Source organism: Emydura macquarii, unplaced genomic scaffold (assembly GCF_026122565.2).
Source record: "Emydura macquarii macquarii isolate MOO-44397 ecotype Brisbane River unplaced genomic scaffold, CSIRO-AGI_Emac_v2 contig_2422, whole genome shotgun sequence".
Classification (NCBI taxonomy): domain Eukaryota; kingdom Metazoa; phylum Chordata; order Testudines; family Chelidae; genus Emydura; species Emydura macquarii.
Window position 1 is genome coordinate 29,017,899 of NW_027132559.1, and position 18,122 is coordinate 29,036,020.

General features: G+C 39.9%; 1 protein-coding gene across 3 annotated transcripts in view; it reads left to right on the top strand.

Moving 5' to 3' along the window:
• Positions 1-11,438: 11,438 nt before the first annotated feature.
• The window catches only part of COL28A1 (collagen type XXVIII alpha 1 chain), a 126,004-nt gene continuing 119,320 nt past the window's right edge, over positions 11,439-18,122 (top strand). For all 3 annotated transcript variants that reach the window (XM_067562144.1, XM_067562146.1, XM_067562145.1), the window contains exons 1-5: positions 11,439-11,555; positions 12,637-12,799; positions 13,343-13,902; positions 16,644-16,664; positions 17,323-17,379. In XM_067562144.1, the coding sequence (XP_067418245.1) occupies positions 12,673-12,799; positions 13,343-13,902; positions 16,644-16,664; positions 17,323-17,379 (765 nt within the window). In that variant the 5' untranslated portion in view covers positions 11,439-11,555; positions 12,637-12,672. The remainder of the gene's footprint in view (positions 11,556-12,636; positions 12,800-13,342; positions 13,903-16,643; positions 16,665-17,322; positions 17,380-18,122) is intronic.

An 18,122-nucleotide genomic window follows, 5' to 3' on the forward strand; every position in this document is an offset into this window, starting at 1 on the left:
GGATTATCCATATAGAATAGTTCCACAAAATACAAAGATGACCCATATATGTGGAACAGATCTACAGACTTCCATCATTGTTGCCGGAATATCAGATGTTCGTGACCGGTGCCAGATTTTATAAGCACTCGGACAACTGGAAGACATTATGTTCAAGAATTGTACATTTTAATATTTCCTGACCTTGTTGTGGTTGACATAGATTTGTGTTCCCCAAATGAGCTAAAAATTATTAGAGATGGCTGCAAATCCATTAAATCAACTCTCCTTTGACTCTATTGGCAGTGCAGATAACTCTTGAACACAATCAAAAGAATGGAGTGATTTTCTGTCTGAGGGTGGATTGAATGGATAAGCTATTTACATGTGTGTAGATCGAGGCACATGTAGGAACATACACATAAGGAGAAGAAAAAATATGTTAATAGCACAGGTGTTACGTATACTTAGTTATATGAATTGTACTTTAATCATTAGCGTAGTCACTCTCTGAACAGATTTTGGATGCTTTCCTCTAATAGTATTACTATGTTGGATCTACATAGCATAAAAATTACATTCTACTGAAAGAACTCAGGCTTGGTTCAGAACTAACATTTATTTTTTGAGGCAAATTAATCTCTGTGGATAACCATACATTTATAGATGAGCCAAACACTTTTTAGAACAGAAAAAGGAGACGGAAAGAGGAAGAAACAAAGTATAAAGAAGAGGAGAAAATATTGCAAGATTAGGTGGCTGTGCTACATATAAAGTGGAAAAGTCCATGTTACACATTCATTATTGTCACCAGGCAAATCGTTTAGACCAGGGGTGTCAAACTTGCTGATGGTGACGGGCCAAATTCTCATAAACTCTACTTCACAGGGGCCATGCAATACCATCCGCCGAAAAATTTGGGCCATCTTCCCCTTTTTGGCGACACGGCATCAGCCATTTTCGGTGGCGGGATTTCACGGGGGACCGTGTTGCTGGACTGAGTGCACTGCCGCTTTAAGGGATTTCTCTGTGTCCTGCATCGACGCTTTAAGACATTTCACGGACTCTTAAACCAGCAATGCCGTAGGCAGAGAAATCGCTTTAAGTGCCAATGCCCTCACTTTGGGTGGCAGCACGTCTCAAATAAACTGGCTGGACGTGGGCTTGGTCAAAAAGGTTTGCGGGCCAGATGCGGCCCACGGGCCATATGTTTGACACCCCTGGTTCAGACCATATACATAAGATAAAAGTTCATCCTGGCCTTCTTCCTGACAATGCTGGATTGTTACGTACACTACATTTTTAATGTTCTCGCTCTTGAGTAGTTTTAAATGGTTCAAGTGATGGGGCTTCCACTGTTTCCCTTGGGAGACTATTCCACAACCTGATAGATTTGGCCTTTTTATGCTACTATATCACCTAGTGAACTGTAATATCTGGAACGGTCTGTGTGCCACATTTTAAAAGACTTGTAAATTGCAAATGGAGTTGTTGGAGATGGAGTTATGAATGTAATGGGCTTCTAAGTATGGTACCATTCCGTGGTCCATCTTGATTTGTTTTCGTTAAACATTTTCCTGTTCTTCTTCTCATCTAACTAAATTCAGTGTAGTTAGTTAAAAAGCATGGCTGGCTTCCTTGGACTTGGAAACATAACACAGACTCATGTTTAATTTGTGGTTCACTTTTTCCCCTACTGGTTGATGTTTTTTAGCATAATTGTTTTTGAGGTTTTTTCCCTCTCACTGAATATCTGTGTTTTGGATTATTTTCCCTGATGTATTTTTCTAAATCTCATTTTGTTATTTTCTGCCCCCGTTTCCTATCTTTCTAGGTCCTTTCATATTACTTTCTTTTTAACAGTTGTATTTGCAGCTCCTTACAATGTTTCATTAACACACTGTTTTTCCAGATCACTAATGAAGAGTTTACATTTATTAAGGCCAGACTTAACATCAGTCCCCGCCTTTCAAAAAATTGATACATTGTTTTTGCCTCACTAGAAGAAGGGGGAGATTTTCAAAGGCATAAAATAGAATTAGGCACTCAACATTTATTGATTGTAACCTTACTTTAAGTCTAAACTAAAGATTTTTTTTAAAGCAAGCTCACAAGAAAATACCCACAAAAATTCCTTTTCCTCCTCCAAACAAGTACAGAGCATAAAAAACATTTACTAATGATGCCAAAGAGTGAATGCAAGCACCACTACACATTTCAGAGCAAATCACCAGTGGTTTGGCCCTAAGGTTAATAACATACACAATTCCCCTCAAAATATCCCACATCAAAGTTTATGTTAAACATTCATGAAATTAATTCAAGCTATGCAAAGACTTTGAGTTAGCCTGTCCCTGGACTATTGTTTAAACACTGGAGGAAAAAAAATAAGTACATTAGGGGGGTCCCCATCCAGTCCAGTTGCTGAACAATCCTCTTAAAGGGAACCAGAAAAGGGGCAGTGAGACAGGATTATGTTGTTACAGAGGAGTAGCATGTCAAACACTGTCTGCTGCAGTCAATGCTGCCAAGAAGGTCAGACAATCATGAGTAATGTAGTTTAACATTTAGAAAAAGCCCCTAGTGGTAAGATGTGTAACTTCATCTTTGTTCTTTAGGTTAAAACCTCACCTTTCATCTTTGATACTATTAGGGAAGCTATGAGTTTGACTGGAAAAGCCCAAGTAATTTATATCTGTTCTTTGCACAGTTTTTCATACTGAACAACCCGAAGTCTAGAAATGGTGTTATTCTGATGAAAGGATTCTCTCCCTTCCCCACTTACAGTATTTTTCTTTCTTTCAAACATAATGTAAAACTTTTGTCCATAGTAAACAGTGCTCAGTTTTTGATAAGGCTGAGCCCCGGCACCTTTAGGCTTGGCAGTTCATAGCCTGGCACCTTTAGGCTTGCTGCATCAGTTATGAATGTAAAAACATTGCTTGCACTCCAGCACCTCTTTTATTGCAAATTGATAGCACTGATAGTAGGTAAGATTGTATGTCTGTCTCACTTGGACTTTTAGGGTTTTTCAGAAAAAAAATTATGTTTCTCAACTTCTCATCTAGGTCAGCCAGCCACTGAGCAAAACTCCTCAATGATTTTTCACAGAATTTGTTTTGTATATGTTCATTGTACTGAGTAGGAGTAAAGGATTTAAACTATCAGTTAAATATTTTTTAAAAAATTTATACACATTTTTTTGTTACGCAGTAAACTATATTTATAGTTTTGCATGAGAAACAATTTAACTTTAAAATGTGCCATAACACCTATCTTTTTAACTAAAATTATTGCTTTATCTTTTTTCGCAATGACAGTTTTCCATTTTTGCCATGGTGAACAACCAGCTTTAATAATGGAACTGTAGGAATTTTTTGATTGGGTGACTAGGATGTTTCTGGCAACCAGTTTGTATATTATGTGATGTAGCACTCCAGCAGCATTGTAGACCTAAAAATTGAAGCAAGGTATTGTTATGAAAGTTATCACGCTTACTTGCCTTAGCATCCTTGGGAAAGCTTTGTGTTTTAATGTTGTTACACAATGTAGTTATGTGTACCCCAGGTCAATAACTATCATGACAAGGATATTACAATATTCTGCAAATGCTCGCCATGGCACACATTGTTCACATAAGCACAATATTCATTCAGACTCAGCCAAATAAACTAACCACACGCAGAAGTCTCAAGACCAAAATAGACAGGAAAGTTCTATGTAAAATTTTTTGTATTTATTCCCTTTTTTTTTTTTTTTTTTTCCTTTTTGTCTCTTTCAGAGAGTCCTTCTCCAAGAAAGCTAAGAAGCAGGAACCATTTGGAGAGAATCCATACCCATACTCAACTCCATAGCCTTTTAAAGTATCCTGTAAATGGATTAACAGTGGGCCAAATTCTTACCTTTGGTGCCCATAGACTGCTCCTACTGAAGTCTACCAGAGCTGTGTGCATATCTGAAACTCAGTATGTGTGAATATACCTTAATTCTTTATTTGAACATTAGTTTACTAATATTGGTTCTGTCATAGGGCAGGCTCAACTGGGGCACCCTCCTGCAGCAGGCAATGGCACAACAAAAGCAACTGACTCAGTTTCCCCTCAGTCCATCCATAAAAAGAGCATAGACTCTCAGACTGTCCAATTCAAAATCCAACCTCTAGGCAAAATGTATTCATGTATACTAACAATAGTTCATAGAACACTCATGGTAAAACCATTCTTCCAATTTCCACAGTATAAAGGTACAGAGGTTTTTCCATTCCCCCCTTCAGGGACATCACTTGCAAGTCACCCACCCGTGAACCCACCAGCACTCAGTTCACAGTTCTCTTCTGCCCATGTTCCATGGTCCTATGCTCCCAGCCACCCACCTTTGAGTGACTAGTCTCATGACTCTTCTACCCAAAACATAGTCCAATGACTCAGCCCTTTTCAGTCTCCAGGTTCTGGCTGTCTGGCTCCAGAAAGTCATCAAGCTAATTCCTCTGCTGCTCTCCTAGCAATTCCTCCATATTCCTAGGGACAACCTGCAGCGCTTTCCACTCTCTGTGCCTTCCTTGTCTCTCCCAGACAGCTCTTACCTGCTATTTTCCTGACTGACCCTCCACTGCCTCACTCTGTCCCCATTTATATGGCCAATGTGTCTTCTCTGAAACCCAGTTGGGAGGCAGCCACAAAGGTGCCATGGACTCTGCTCCTTCTTGAAGGGCCAGTCACTCTGTGATAGGGCCAGATCTTTCAGTCCTTATTTATTGCTTACAGGAGCAAAACACTTGAAGTCAATAGAAACTGCAGATGCTCAGGACCTCAGAGAGTCAGTCCATGTATACATTATTTTCAGAGGTACAGAGCACCCACAGCTGTAGTCGAAGTCACTGTCTCAGACTCAGTCACAAATAGAGCAGCCAAAAAGTGAGGCACACAAAATTAGTAAATTCTGTTAAAAACATTGGGCCTATGTGACTTGTTTAAGGTTGAAAGCTTGTTGGAAAACAAAACATTTTTCATTACAGTATCAATATTCTGACAGCTCAACAGAGGTCACACCATGAATGAGTGGGTGACACTGCAGCCCATTCTATAGCCTCAGCGGTGGCAATCTGCAGAAGCTTATGGCTTCAGTTCTCAGGGCTGCTGCAGGAGGTCCAACAGACTTTACAGGACCTTCTGACATTGCTCTTTCCAAGCAGACAGACTCTAAGCTGCACAGCCTAAAGCAGTGTTTCTCAACTTTTTAAGTAGCAAGTACCCTCTAACTTCTGAAAATGTTAATAAGTACCCCAACACTCAATATTCCAGGGGATTTTATATTTACAGACTAATGTGAGCCATATGGTGGAAGAAGAGCTGAGTATATAAGGCCATCATATGACAGATGTCAGATCAAGTGTGGGTAGGGTTACCACCTTTACACCAGGGGTGCACAGTTCAAGTATGTACCTGGGCTAGAGAAGATGTTGGCCAAAACTAGGAGGCTTTGAGCAGCATGCCAATGCTGGGGAATATAAAGCACCGTGCCAAATTTTATGCCATAGATTTTAGAGGAGGAAGGGGTGAGAGAGAGACAGGGAAGGAGGGTGAGAGAAAGAGACAGGAAAAGAGGGTAACTGGTAAAATTTGGGGCTGTCATAGTTCTCAATTTCACTGCTCAGCTAGAGCAGTGAAATTGACAAGTTTTCTGGGCACTGGGCTTTGAGCCAGGGAGGGGGGCTGCCACCTGGGCAAGTTGCAAGTGGTTGCCACTGGGCTGCCAATCCGGGAGGTGGGCAACTGCCACCCAATCTGAGCTGGAGCAGAGGAGGCTTCTATACCAGCTGGGACCCAGGGATGCGGGCAGGCGGCTGCTGCTCATCTTCAAGCCGGGGCGCTGGAGGCTGTCCCTCAGCTTGGAGCTGGGGTGCGGGTGGCTGCCTCTCCCGGAAGCTAGTAGCTGCCACCCGCCTCCCAGTTTGGAGCTGGGACCTGGCAGGAAGCGGGCGGCTGCCACCCACCTCCTTCAAGAGCCTGCAGCTGCCGCTCACTTCCCAGCTGGGAGCTGTGACCGGGTGGGAGCGGGCAGCTGCAGCCTAGCTTCCTGGGACTGTGGCAGCTGCCGCCCGCCTCCCAACTGGGACCTGTGACTGGGGGAAAGTAGGGGGCTGCCACCTGCCTTCCCCAGAGGCCAGGGTCTGCCAGATGCCTCCCAGCTGGGAGATGGGACCTGCGTGGGAAGCAGGCTGCTGCCGCCCGGCTTCCCCAGAAGTTGGCAGCTGCCGCCTGCCTCCCCTTCACTCTGTTTTTCTCCAGGTACCCCCTGCCTGTGTCTTGCGTACCCCCAGTGGTACGTGTACCACAGTTTGAGAAACTATGGCCTAAAGGATTCAAGGACTACTCTGAAGTCTTTGGGACTTTATACACCCACGAGGAGGCATTATAAGCCTCAACCTGTCTCTAGATTCTTCCCACCGCCTGCCCGGCAGGACTTTCATAGGAAGAGGAGCAAGGGCTTTAGGAGATGACCTCCTCCCCAATCCTCATCTGCGTCCATGCCTGCTCCCACCCAGACACTCTGGTGGGTTCAAGCAGGCCTTTTGATGGGACGCTCAGGGACGACATACCAGGACAGAACTTTGATCCAACCTCCTCACTATTTGAGGACCATTTATCCCATTTCTATCAAGCATGGGCCCACATTACAGTAGACTGCTGGGTGCTAAGCATGACAGCAGTGGCATATACCCTTCAATTCAGTTCTTCCCCCTCTACTCTCTGTCCCTGTCTTTCTTCAGGGATCCTTCTCATAAGCAACTTCTAGCCCAAGAAGTGCAGTCGCTCCTAAGAGTGGGAGCTGGAATGGGAAAAGGTTCCACCGGAGTTAAGGGGCAGAGGGTTCTACTCCTGATATTTCCTAATCCTGAAAGCCAAAAGCAGTCTCAGACCAATTTTGGACCTGCGAAAGCTTAATAGATATATGAAGAAGCTAAAGTTCTGCATGGTCTCCTTGGCTTCCATCATCCCTTTCTTGGATCCAGGGGACTGGTACGCCGCCCTCAACTGGAAGGACGCCTACTTCCATATTTCAATTTTTCCGGGACACAGAAGATTCCTCAGGGTCATAGTGAACCACATGCGCTACCAATTTGTGGTTCTCCTGTTCAGTCTGTCAGTGGTCCCTTGAGTGTTCACGAAATGTATGGCGGTCATCACAGCCTTCCTAAAGAGGCAAAGGGTTCAGGTCTACCTCAATGGCTGGCTGGTCAGAGGTCGGACCAAGGCCCACGTGCAGTCCGATATAAGGTTAATCCAGTCAACATTCCAGGCCTTAAGTCTGCTGATTAACATGCAGAGGTCAACTCTCTCCCTGGTTCACAGGATAAAGTTTATTGGGTGATCCTCGACTCTGTCCAAGCCAGAACCCTCCTCCCAAAACTGCTGTTCCAAGCAATAGTGTTGCTTATAGAGAGCCTCAGAGATCACCCCATCATGACAGCAAGCTCCTGGGCCACATGGTGTCATGCACCTATGTGGTGCAGCATGTGAGACTTTGACTTAGACCTCTCCAGGCATAGCTGGTGTCCATATATTTGCCAAAGTGACACTATTTGGACACAATTATCAGAGTTCCTCCCATTGGTGATCATCTCCCTCAACTGGTGACTGGAACTGCTGGTGGTGCACTCAGGAGTCCCATTATCAAGACCCCAACTATCAATGTCTCTCATTATGGATGCTTCAGCAATGGGATGGGGTGCTCACTTGGGTTTCCTCAAAACTCAGAGCCTCTGGTCTCCAGAAAAGCTCTCGCTGCACAACAACGCTCAGGGCAGTTTGTTTGGCTTGCCAAGCATTCTAAGCCCATGGGGTGGGCAAGAACGTGTGATTTCTCACAGACAACGTGATGGCAATGTTTTATATCAACAAGCAGGCAAGAGCACTCTCCTCTCACCTGTGCCATGAAGCACTTCACTTTGTGGGAGTTTTGCATAGCCCATTCGATCCACCTCGAAGCCTCCTTGTGACGCTGTGTGGAATATGAATGACCATTTATAATATTACAGATACCAATATTACAGAATTGCAGTCAATGTTGAATAAGATATGCCATGCAAGGTATTGATGGAAAAATCAAAGCTTGATAAGCACATTTATATGTATGTATCAGCTTTGTATTATGAGTTTTAAATATGTATGGTATATTTGTGTTTCAAACTTGTGCTGTGTCTCTCGGTGACACCCTAGACAGGATGGCAGCAGCACTAAAACTGCTTGATGGCCCATCAAGGGAACCCAAATCTACAATTAATCCAGTGAAAGAATCCAGGGGCTACATCTTATGAGTCATCAGAAAGTGTAGGAACATGCCTATGGACAGGGGACTCTGAGGCTTTTCGATGCCATGTGGTATGTGGCTGTATTTGGGACAAAGGAAGTACAACCTCTTGGCAGAATCTATAAAAAGCTGCTGCACCATCTCCATCTTGTCTTCATTTCTGCTTCCTACCTCTGGATCGATTGTTCTACGTCTGAAGCTGTGAAACAAAGGACTGAGACCCATCCAGGTACTGGGTGTACTCCAGAGGAACTGTACAAGCCTGCAAACTCCAGGACTTCTAAGAATCTGATATATATATATGGACTTTGAAGTCATTTGTATGTATCTGATTGCTTTGACCATTTAACATCTCTCATCTTGTTTGTTTCTTTTCTTTTATAATAAACCTTTAGTTTTAGTTACCAAAGGATTGGCTGGCAGCATGGCATTTTGGGTAAGATCCAAACCGTTATTGGTCTGGTAATGTGGCTGACCCTTTGGAGATCAGGAGAACATTTTGGTAAAAGGAATAGAGTTTTAAATAATTTCTCTCTTTATTGGACCTACTTGCTGATTGGGGGCCAGAGACTGAAATGCAACAAAGAGGCCTATGTAACTTCTTGTTTTAGCTTCTTGATAATCAGTGTGGGGAATCAGAAGCACAGCTTGTGACTGGTTAGGGTATCTAACATCAGTTTTAGCCACCAGTTTTGAGAGAATTGGTTCTTCTTTTGCAGCCTGCCCTGAGCTTGGCATTTTCAGGTGAGCTACCCTAGGTAAAGATGGGTCACACTCATATCTGCTGGGATTGCAGAACAAGCTAGCGGATCTCCTCAGCAGGTCCTTCTCCAACCACCAGGAGTGGTCCATTCGTCTAGATGTTGTGAACACCATTTTCTCAGAGATGGGGAATTCCCAGATAGATCTGTTCGCCACAAAGCACAACAGGAAGTATCTCCAATTCTGTTTCCTCTTGGGTCACAGCCCTAGATCTCTCACAGATGTCTTCCTCCTCCCTTGGACAGGTCATCTCTTCTACATGTTTCCTCCCATACACAACATCTTGCTTAGAATCAGAAGGGACAAAGCATGAGGCATCCTCATAGCACCTGCCTGGTCCTGCCAGCATTGGTTCACCATGCTTCTAGACTTCTCAGTGGAGATGCCAATCCTTCTGCCACTGTATCCAGACCTGATCTTTCAGGACCATGGCTGTCTACAATACCCAAACCTTGAAGTCCCTTCATCTGACGGCCTGGAAGCTTCATGGCTGAACCCCGCAGAGTTAGCATGTTCAGGACAGGTCCGCGAGGTCCTACTAGGAAGCAGGAAGCCTAGCAAAGTGGAAGAGGCTTTTGCTCTGGTCTATGCAGAAGGGTGTCTCATCTTTGCAATCATCAGTACCATTCATTTTGGACTGCACCTGAAGCAAGAAGGTATCATCCCATCATCTATTAGGGTGACTATCTGACCGTGTCACCTATTAGGATCCATCTGGCCTCAATCTCAGCCTTTCACCTATGGGTGAATGGCCATTCCATGTTTTCAAACAGCATCTGTAATCAATTTCTTAAGAGTCTTGAGAGATTGTACCCCTGAGTATGTCAACCAATCCCTCCCTGGGACCTCAACTTGGTATTATCAAAACTGACAGGACCCCCTGAGCCCCTAACAACATACTGTCTGCTCTATTTGTTCTGGAGGGCAATCTTCCTAGTGGTCATTATTTTGGTCAGAAAGATCTCAGAGATCTAGGCCCTCACTTCAGAACCACCATACATGTTGTTCTTCAAGAACAAAGTCTAATTGCATCCTCATCCAGCTTTCTTTCCAAATGTGGTTTTACAGTTCCATAGTAACCAAGATATCTTCTTGCTGGTCTTCTATCTGAAGCCACATACCAACAAGGAAGAGTAGATGTGCACTGGCCTTCTACATAGAAAGTTTCAGAAAACTGCTCCCAGTTCTGATGTCCACCATTTAAAAGGATGCTGAAATACTCAAGAGGGCTCGGGAATGAGCTACCAGAGTAATCTGAGGTTTCGAAAACATACCCTGCAATGAGAGACTTTAGTAGCTCAATCTGTATAGTTTATAAGAGAAAAGTGACTCCTATCATGCACTCTCTCCCTTAGAAGAGAGAAAGTGTTGCATCATGGGAGATGTAGTCCACCCAGAAAGCCAAGCCCAAAGAGAAGAATGAAAGCACAAGTACCTAAACTAAAAATCCCACGAGGCTTTGAATCAAAACATTTCATTTTTTAGCTGAAATATTTCACTGAAAAGTTGAAATTTTCTGTGAAAAAAAGAGATTTTCTGAACAATTGTATTGCTAATAGAGTTCTGCACAACTCTGTTGTTAATAACAGCTCTGCACAGAGAGAAATACTAAAAATAGAAGTCTCTTTAATCTAGCAGACAAATACATAAGAAAATATGACTGCTAGTTGAAGCTTGAAAATTCGTAGATGGAAATAATGCACACATTTTTAAGTGAGGGAAATTAACCATTGGAACAGATTACAGGGATATAGTAAATTCTCCACCGCTTGGAGTCTTTAAATCAAAACTGAATGTCTTTCCAAAACTTTCATCCACAAGTTATGGGACTATACAGAAAATACTGGTATAATTCTATAACTTATTTATACAGGAGGTCATGATAATTGATCAGAATGATATCTTCTGGCCTCAAAAGCTATGCATCTCTAATTTCTCTCTACCTCTGCTGTTTTTTATTTAACACCAGAATTGTCTAATTTCTCTCTGTAACATGATATTGAATACAATTTGCATGCAAGATATTATGGAATTTAAAATTGTATTGTTTTGGGGCTCTATTCTACCTGGCACCTACAACAGGTGCTTTTCCCTACATCAGCACGGAGGAGGAGAGAGAGATAGTAGAAAAAGGCATAGATGCAGACACTGGTAATTGATCATTAATATTTCTATTTAAAACTTCAGTTATGGAAAACAAAAAAGCACTTTTATTCTTCAAATAACTTGAAAGACATTAACATGTTTATAGGACACTGTCCCTTTAAACTACTCCCACACAGTTCTGAATCCTGGCTAAATGCCTGCCAATCTGGATTCAATTTTGGCAAATAAAACATGAATAAAGGACCATGAAAGATGCAGATGCAAGGTAACTCTTATTTACAACTGGACAGACTATTTATTTACAAATTGCCTTATTTTCTTAAACAGAAATGTATTTTCCAGTCACCTTTATTTACAGATTATTTAATCCTCAATTTACTGTTTGAATGATTTATAAGGTAAGTCATAAATAGTTTAGAACACTTTTATCACATTGAAATAAAATCAGCTGAACATAAACTGTGTAAAATTGATTGTGAAGTTTATTGCTTATTATAATCTTAGTCATTCTGTTATTGTTTTGTGCATTTTCCCCTTTTATCTTCTCGGACAAATGCATTCATTATTTTAAATGTGTAGGTACTGAATGGAGTTCAAAAATAATATTTAACTAGGACTTGTATTATGCAATATATGTCAGCTATTAAACCTGAATTACAAAAATGCCTACAATTTAGTGCAATTTATTTTAAACATCATTAACACTAAAGATTACTACCTATCAATACACTATAGAAATTACTTAACACATTGACAAGGAAATTTTTTTAATAATATATTTAGTTTACCTACATGTATCATAGATATGATCCCATGGTGTTTTTTATCTTATAAACAGCATTGTATCCATTCTTTTAGAAAGAAGTGATAAAATATTAAATTGTAGAATTTCACTGGTAAACTATTTCCCTTTGTAAAAAAGAGAATATATAGTGGACTTTTAAAACCTTTTTAAAATATCTGTGTGTAAAAGTGAAGTTTACAGACATGAAAAACAAGTTCCTATGTATCGTTAAGCAAGTAGAGTTGTACTTCTGCAGCAGCAAACATATAATCAATGTTTTATGTAATGTTTCTATCATTATAATTTAAATGTGATGATAATTATATATTAACTGAGGTCCCTAGTGCCTATCTCAGTTGGACGTCCAAGTGAAAGTTAAAGATAGCAGTGAATAATTTTACAGAGTAGGGAACATTTTTTGTGTCCCATCCCACATTTTTTCTCTCAGTGAAACAGATTACAATGTCCTAGGATGTGCGAAATATAGCTGAAACTGCACTGGCTGCTGTGTTTTCCTACTTGGTCACAGAATTGCCGATATTTTAACTTCTTCCTTGCTAAATCTTTTTGAGATACAGTACCTAGAAGCTGAAAGGTGCTCAATATGCAATTTTGTTCTACATTTACAGTATTTGTGTCTATTTATTTTAATTTGTTATTGAAGCATTAATAGATATTTTGTTTTCTATTAATAGAAGTAATAAATCATCTGATTTTGGATCACCGTCACTATGTGGAAAAAACATTTTGCCTTTTGCCTTTTATTTTTGGCTTTCGCAACAGATCATGAAGTCTATGGACAAAACAGAAAGAAGGGACAAAAACCAAATCCTCTCACAAGAAAAGATGATTTTCACGGTACAACCTTTTTCTTAGAAATTGTAGTAGGCTGTATAAAATGTTTCCTAGTTTTCCAGGATAATTTCCAAGGAAATGAGAAATTATACATATGTGGGATTATTTTGTGCTTGTTTTTTGGTTTAGTTTGTGTTTGATAATCAGTCCTGGAATATATGGCAGCACATTTCACACCTACATTGTACTGTAATGTGGTCTATTGTTGTCATTTAAATGTATATCACTTCTGAATAATATACATTACGAGAAATTCAACATATTGAATTTGCTGTCTGAAAATTTATATTTTGATGTAATAATAGTAATAATAATAATAATAATAATAATATAATAAATAAATAATCTGTGATGCAAGTGTGACCTAAATTCTGAAATATTGGGCTGATGAAGTACTACAGAGCAGAGTTTGTCCATACCTCTTTAAAAAGAAAAAGGATGAGAGAGGTTTGTAAATGTTGCAATGATTTCCTAAATTTAAAATCTTGAACACAGGTATGTACCCTTAAAATAGATTATCATCATAACTTTCTTGTTCCATTACAGATCCTGTGTGCTTTGTTGACATAGTCTTTATCTTGGACAGCTCTGAAAGTGCAAAAAATACATTGTTCCATAAGCAGAAAGATTTTGTTAACAACTTAAGTGAACAAGTTTTTCTAATGAAACCTGGTAAATTCCGGAAGCATGATGTCAAACTGGCAGCCATGCAGTTCAGCAGTACAGTCAAAATTGATCATCCCTTTGTAGCCTGGAAAGACCTGAATAACTTTAAGCAGGAGGTCAAGAATATGAACTATATTGGGCAAGGTACCTACTCCTATTATGCAATTTCCAATGCCACTGAACTGTTTAAAACTCAAGGTCGTAAGGGAAGTATAAAAGTGGCTTTGTTGATGACTGATGGTATTGACCATCCAAAGAGTCCTGATGTTGAGGGGATATCTGCAGCTGCCAGAAGTCTTGGAATATCATTCATTACAATTGGACTGTCTGGTGAAAAGGCCAGTGTATCAAACCTGCATTTGATATCTGGGGATTCTCCTAGTGAACCTGTTCTAATCCTGAATGATCCTAATCTTTCAGATAAAATAAAAGGGCAATTGGTAAGTAACTGTGAATGGTTCTCTTCCCTTTTATCAGTGGCAGATTTTGTTGTTGTTGATTAGATAGTCACATATTGAGGCCTGGTCTACACTGCCCACAGATTTCGGTGGCAGTCAATGGAAGATACGCAAGCTACGTACAGTAACTTGCCTATCTCCCATTGATTTCCTAATGTCTACTTACTGCAGGGTCTCCACTGTGCTGCGCCAATGGGAAATGCCCTCCTGTTGACGCAGCGCTACACTTCTTGCCAGGGTGGATTTACAGACTCGACTTCAGGGTTCAATTGAGAAAGTCTTCATTGCCGCTCAATCGAACCCACAAAATTGATCCTGCACTGCCAGCGGTGCTGCCTGCAGTGCAGACATAGCCTAAGATGCAAATTAGGTACAGTCTTTCTTTTTTTAAGCTTCTAGCCCTCCTGGTTCCAGAGAAAAGTTTGAAAGTATTGTCTGAGTGCACCTGAAAAGTTCAAAAACCAAACAGCAAATAAAAAGCCAACTCTTTTTTCTCTAATGATTTTTAAGACAATCTGATGATTTTTTAGGATGATTTTTGAATGCTTACTATTAAGCAGTGTTGCAGGAACAGATGGAATGGTTCAGCTGCAAAAAATCATGTGAGGCAGCATTAATCCAGTTCAATTCACAGGCCCAGCCTTTGATCGAACAACATCTTGGGCAAGGCAGAATTTTGTGCCATCCCTTAATATAATTTGGGGGATAGTTACTCATAATTCCCGTGTGCCTTCTAGTTTTCAGGGAATTGTACTATACTTAGATCACTAAAATCTAATGCCACCCTTGCAGATCTATGTGTGCTGCCAAAATAGCTTGTATTCCACAATGCTTGCACACAAAGGCCCCAATCTTGTAACTCATGTTAAATTACTAATAATTTTAACAGGTCAATCAACATTTTGATTGTGATCTGATTATAAGAACTCACACACACAAAAGTATGGAGACCAAGACCCTGATGCTGCAAAGACTTATGCACATACTGAACTTTATGTATTGTGTGTAATTCCATTGAAGTGAACAAGATTATTCACAAGCACATGTTTATGTCATTGCAAGATTAAGGACTAATGGCCTGATCCACTGTCCATTAAACTCCATGGAAGTTTTTTACTGACTTCAATGGGCATTGGATCACAACTTTAAAGCAGTATAAGTCTTCTACTGTTCTCATTTAGAAACCACACCAAAAAAATCCATGTAGTACTCCCATATAGTAGGCAGCACATCCAAAATTATTTTCATAGCTGATAGTAAATACCAACGCAGCTATGAAGTAGGTGTGGGCAGGAATTATTGGCACTGATTTGTGAGCTGTGCAGTCAAAAAGTTTGGATAGGCTACTGTGGGACTTCTTTTCAAGACTACTGAAAATATTTTCATGTAGGATAAGAGTTTGTAAATAATGAGCTAAGATAATTAAGATGAAAACATGTTTACAGTTAATCACTGAAAAGATAATTTACATGAGAAGAAATATTGTAAGAATTTTCTTAATGTTTACTTTAAGTCACTCTAAAAGCATCTTAAAAATAGTTTGGAAAGTTTTAATAGTTTTGATAGTGACTAATTATCTCATATGTGTAAAAGCACATGGCCAACCTATGCAGTTAAGGAAACCTTTGGAGATTTCTCAGACATTGATGGTAACTGGTCAAAGGCAACAGGAAGAGTTTTATTAATTTATGTCTTGCCACGTGTTAGATACATGTCCTTTGCATTTAAAAAGGAATCCATATTTATTGAACAAACATTTTAAAATCAAATGCATTATATTGTATATTTTAATCAATATGTAAAGCACAAATTTCTCTTTGAGTTACACTGGTGGAAATATGGAGTAGCTGTCTTTATTAACTAATACATTTTCATGATCTCTTCATACATTATGCAATGAACCAAGATTTTGGGTTTAATAACAGTATTTGTATTTTGACTTTTTGTCTTTATCTTTGCTAATTTTCCAAATTAAAGATTCTGACAAGAAGTTAAACTACTGGTACTGGTGGCCCATTGATGGCATCTTCTTGGCTGGTGCTACACTATACACATTTCTTCAGTACATGTTCCTAGGCACCAGTATATGCAACTGAAAGTTCCACAGCTACTCCATCCAGTCTGTGGGTCCTCTTTTCCATCTGCTGGATATGAATAACTCACTCTAGAGAATAGACAGGATCAGAGTCATTGTGATATACGGAAATTTAAGCAAAGAAATATGGTATCTTTGATAGCCCACTAGAAAACAGGGTTTTCGAAGCTGGCATTCGGCACAAGCTGATGTGGTGAAGCCACCTCCTGGCTTTTGAAAGGACAGCCCAGCGGGAGGCCTGGCCTGTGATCAATGGGCCAGCATGAGCAGAGCTAGCATATGTCTATGTATCTGTGCCATGAAGCATGCTCCCAGCTGCAGTGTAAGATATATCCTAAGAGAAACTACACATGGTAATTAAGCTGCTTTTGGAACTTGTGAAAGTGGCATTATATGTTTCAATGTTCTATGTGTCTCTCTCAGAGGATATGGCATGAATAGGTTCATGAAAAGTGTTCACCAGTGTAAGAATTGCACATTTAAAGGTCAAAACTATTCACTTAATTTACCATTTTTGGAATGGTACTTGAAAACAGTACATTTTATAGGAAGCAACTTGACTAAATTAACCAGTAAATGAAATATATATCAAAACAATATATTTTTTCTTCTTCTTTTTCCTTTCCAGGTTGCCTTATTTAACAAGCAGGTAAGTTTTACAAGCTTTGACTATTATTAGTATATTAGTGGAACATGTTTGAATCATCACATCAAGGCTGTGCCATTTCCTTCACTACTGATATCTGAATACAAGTGTAGTAGTGCTATGTTTTTATTTCCTCACAGAATAGAAGAATTTTCTCTAAAATCAGTGTGTCAGAAATCAGATGGCTATTGATATTAATTGTTGGGCCAGATTCTTCCACCTTTACTCATACTGAGTAATACTCCTTGAGTAGAATCATTGGGATCAATGAGACCACTTGAGGAGTAAGGTACTATCCAGTGTAAGTAAGGGTGACAAAATTTGGCTCTATTATTTGTATAGGAATATAGCGGCTTTTATATTAACTCTCATCTATTCTTTCTCATGATACGTCTGCAAACACTGATCATTAGCGAGTGATATTCAGTTTTACAACTCAAGAAAGTTTTCCTTTGAAAGGGTATTAGGGCTGCTTCAGTGTAGAAGAAGTGTTTGCTTTGTTACAGGAAGGCACGTTTTATAAGATAATTTATCTTCTGACTGCTTGAGTATTGTGCTACAGCTAGCTCATGTCCTAGACAAAAATACTGATTTAAAAATGCTTCAAAAATGTAAATACTAAATTTGAATATTAATCAAAAATATTTTTATTACCCTTTAGTGTGAGCGGAAGCCCTGTGTGTGTCAAAAGGGAGACCAGGGACCTCCTGGTCTTTCTGTAAGTATATTTTTTTTTGTTAGAAAGCCTCAGAAATATGAATTCTAATTGCAGAGATCAAGGCTGAACATTAGGGATGCTGGGCAGAACAGTCTTTTAAAATGGTTACAGTATGTATAAAAGCAAGACATCAGCCTTCTGTATGCTGTAATGTCAATGTTTAATTTTGTTTCCATGGATTCATGGATTTCATATATATATATTCAGCCTACAAAAAAGATGATGCTTGGGGTTGTCAGGATATTCTGTAAAACTAGGAACCAGGATAGGTTACCAAATACAATATTTGTATAGCTCTTTATTCATGCATTTTATGGAACAGAAATAAGTCTAGAGTTGGAGCAATTCTAGTTAATAGAATCAAAATAGAATTTGGTTTTAATTTATTTCAGCTGATCAGAAAGTACTTTCTAAACTAATTAGTTGGATTCTGGTTGTGCAGTGACTGCTTAGGCTAACAAGACAGACATTGTATGTCTAGCAATATCTGTTTCCCAGCCTAGAACATTAGAACCTGTATGTTTATAATGAATGAGAAAGAATGTTGCCTAAGGCACTAGGGTTTTTATGTCCAACTAGTGAAAAGTGCCAGTTAGTGCTGTTTCTACTTATTTCTTAACCTAAACCATCCCATAAGTTACATCATTGTGATGTCCCCCTCTGCAATCTGAACTAGTATATCTCTGTGTCACCCCAATCCCCCCATGCCTGGGGCTTGTCTTGCACTTGCAGTTGTGTGAACC